This window comes from Miscanthus floridulus, chromosome 10 (genome assembly GCF_019320115.1).
Source record: "Miscanthus floridulus cultivar M001 chromosome 10, ASM1932011v1, whole genome shotgun sequence".
NCBI lineage: Eukaryota > Viridiplantae > Streptophyta > Magnoliopsida > Poales > Poaceae > Miscanthus > Miscanthus floridulus.
Window position 1 is genome coordinate 57265789 of NC_089589.1, and position 2311 is coordinate 57268099.

The following is a 2311-nucleotide window of genomic DNA, read 5'->3' on the forward strand; positions in this document are numbered from 1 at the left end:
TTGAAACTAAACCAGGCGTGAGCAGCCAAAGGGCCCCTTGTTCTACGCAGGTCAGTGTCACTGTCACCCTTTAATCCGCAGCCTGCGTCGTCCATTTGCTCCCAAACGTAGACATCACAAGTTATTTGTACAGCTCCGTCCTCCTCCTTGTGCTCATCTACACGCTGTACAGAACCAAGACCTTCTAGATCCACAAGCATGTAAAAAAAATATGTTTCAGTCACATCTGTAGGTTGCAAACTTTTCATCCTTTGTTGCTTTGTTTTTCTACTCTATGAGGAGTCCACTCGGACTAGTAGTAGCATAAAGATGCAAACTTTTCCATGAACAGAAAAAAAGCATCAATTCAAAGACCCGGCAGAAAACCCCAGCTTTATCACCACCCGTTTGCAGGGTTTTTATATCGGCTTCACTGTGCGTTCGGTCCAATAAGCAGCGCCACGTCGCAGGGGCACCCCTCTATTTAATCCCCCATCCGCCGCTCGACGAGGCCGCACACATCCCTCATCTCATCTCATCTCATCCCATCCCATCCCAGACTTCCAGAGAGAGGAGAACAAGAGAGCAAAGCTGAGCTCACACCCAGGCCGAAAGAAACCCAAGATGCGGAGCCCGAGGGGAGGAGGCGTCGGCGTCGGCGGCTGCTACCGCGGCTCTGGCGCCGGCCAGGAGCACGTGGACATGATCCCGGGCATCCCCGACGACGTGGCGGTGGACTGCCTGGCGCGCGTCCCGCACGCCTCGCACCGCGCGATGCGCCGGGTCTGCCGGGGCTGGCGGAGCGCCGCCGCAACCCCCGCCTTCGCCTCTGCGCGCGCGCAGGCGGGCGCCAACGAGGACCTCGTCTACCTCATGCAGTTCGGGAACCCGTCCGCCGCTGACGCTGACGGGCCCAAGGACGACGACGGACCCGCCAACACCCCGGCCTACGGCGTCGCCGTGTACAACGTGACCACCGGCGAGTGGCGCCGGGAGCGCGGCGCCCCGCCCGTGGTCCCGGTCTTCGCGCAGTGCGCGGCGGTGGGTACCCGCCTCGCCGTCCTCGGCGGCTGGGACCCGCGCACCTTCGAGCCCGTCGCCGACGTGCACGTCCTGGACGCCGCCACGGGGCGGTGGCGCCGGGGCGCGCCGATGCGGTCGGCGCGGTCCTTCTTCGCGTGCGCCGAGGCGGGCGGCAAGATCTACGTGGCCGGGGGCCACGACAAGCACAAGAACGCGCTCAAGACGGCGGAGGCCTACGACCCCGAGGCCGACGCGTGGGACCCGCTGCCCGACATGTCGGAGGAGCGCGACGAGTGCGACGGCATGGCCACCGTGGCGGGCGACCGGTTCCTGGCCGTCAGCGGGTACCGCACGGCGCGGCAGGGCGGGTTCGAGCGCGACGCCGAGTGGTTCGACCCCGCCGCGGGCGCCTGGCGGAGGCTCGAGCGCGTCCGGGCGCCGCCCTCCGCGGCCCACGTCGTTGTGAAAGGCCGCGTCTGGTGCATCGAGGGCAACGCCGTCATGGAGTGGATGGGGATGCGGCGCGGGTGGCGCGAGGTCGGCCCTTACCCGCCGGGGCTCAAGGCCGGCACGGCGCGCGCTGTATGCGTGGGAGGAGGGGAGAAGGTCGTGGTGACCGGGGCGCTTGATGGGGAGGGCGGCGGTGGGCGGCATGCCGTGTGGGTGTTTGATGTCAAGACCAAGAGCTGGACCGTCGTGCGCCCGCCGCCCGAGTTCGCCGGCTTCGTCTTCTCCGTCGCGTCCGTCCGGATCTGAGGATCTGAGGATCTCTGAGTACTTCCTCGTCCCGTCTGTCCGCGACCAAGAGACCTAAAGGCTACTACTGGTACTAGTACGTACTCCTATGTCCGTGCACCGTTTCCGCCATTGCTGGATCTGGTCGAGATCTGCGCCTCATGCACCATGGATCTGCGCATCTGCTTGCTACTACTATGCCCTGCCATCGAAGGAAGGGGAAGGAGGCGGTGGACGCCAGCCAGATCCGTGGAGCCATGGGTGGAGAAAAGAGAGAGAGATTCCTGCTTTGTTGCTGGTGGTGAGTGTGAAATTGGATGAGAGTTGAGTGTGGTGTTTTTGTCCCGAGGTGAAGGACACAGACTGTTTCTTGTTGCTCTTGTCCTACAGCCATGCTTTTGCTATTGCTAGCCGAGTACTAGTAATAAAAAAGCCACTGTACATACTACATACAATTGTGCCTGCGATCCATCCGCCTGATCCTGCGTGTGTGATCTCGAGCATGGCGATGACTGACGATGAGCAATTGCAGCAGCTCTCGTCTCAACAATGGTTTGTTCCATTGCCGTCGTTG

At 62.4% G+C, this 2311-nt stretch overlaps 1 protein-coding gene across 1 annotated transcript; it reads left to right on the forward strand.

Annotated features, from left to right (window-relative positions):
- Positions 1-485: 485 nt before the first annotated feature.
- LOC136484706 (F-box/kelch-repeat protein At2g44130-like) lies at positions 486-2192 on the forward strand. The gene has a single exon (XM_066481649.1). The coding sequence runs from the start codon at positions 604-606 to the stop codon at positions 1756-1758; it is 1155 nt and encodes a 384-aa protein (XP_066337746.1). The 5' UTR covers positions 486-603; the 3' UTR covers positions 1759-2192.
- The last annotated feature ends 119 nt before the right edge of the window (positions 2193-2311 follow it).

Excerpts from the sequence above, each read along its gene's own strand:
- LOC136484706 (XM_066481649.1), top strand. The coding sequence starts at position 604 with ATGCGGAGCCCGAGGGGAGGAGGCGTCGGCGTCGGCGGCTGCTACCGC.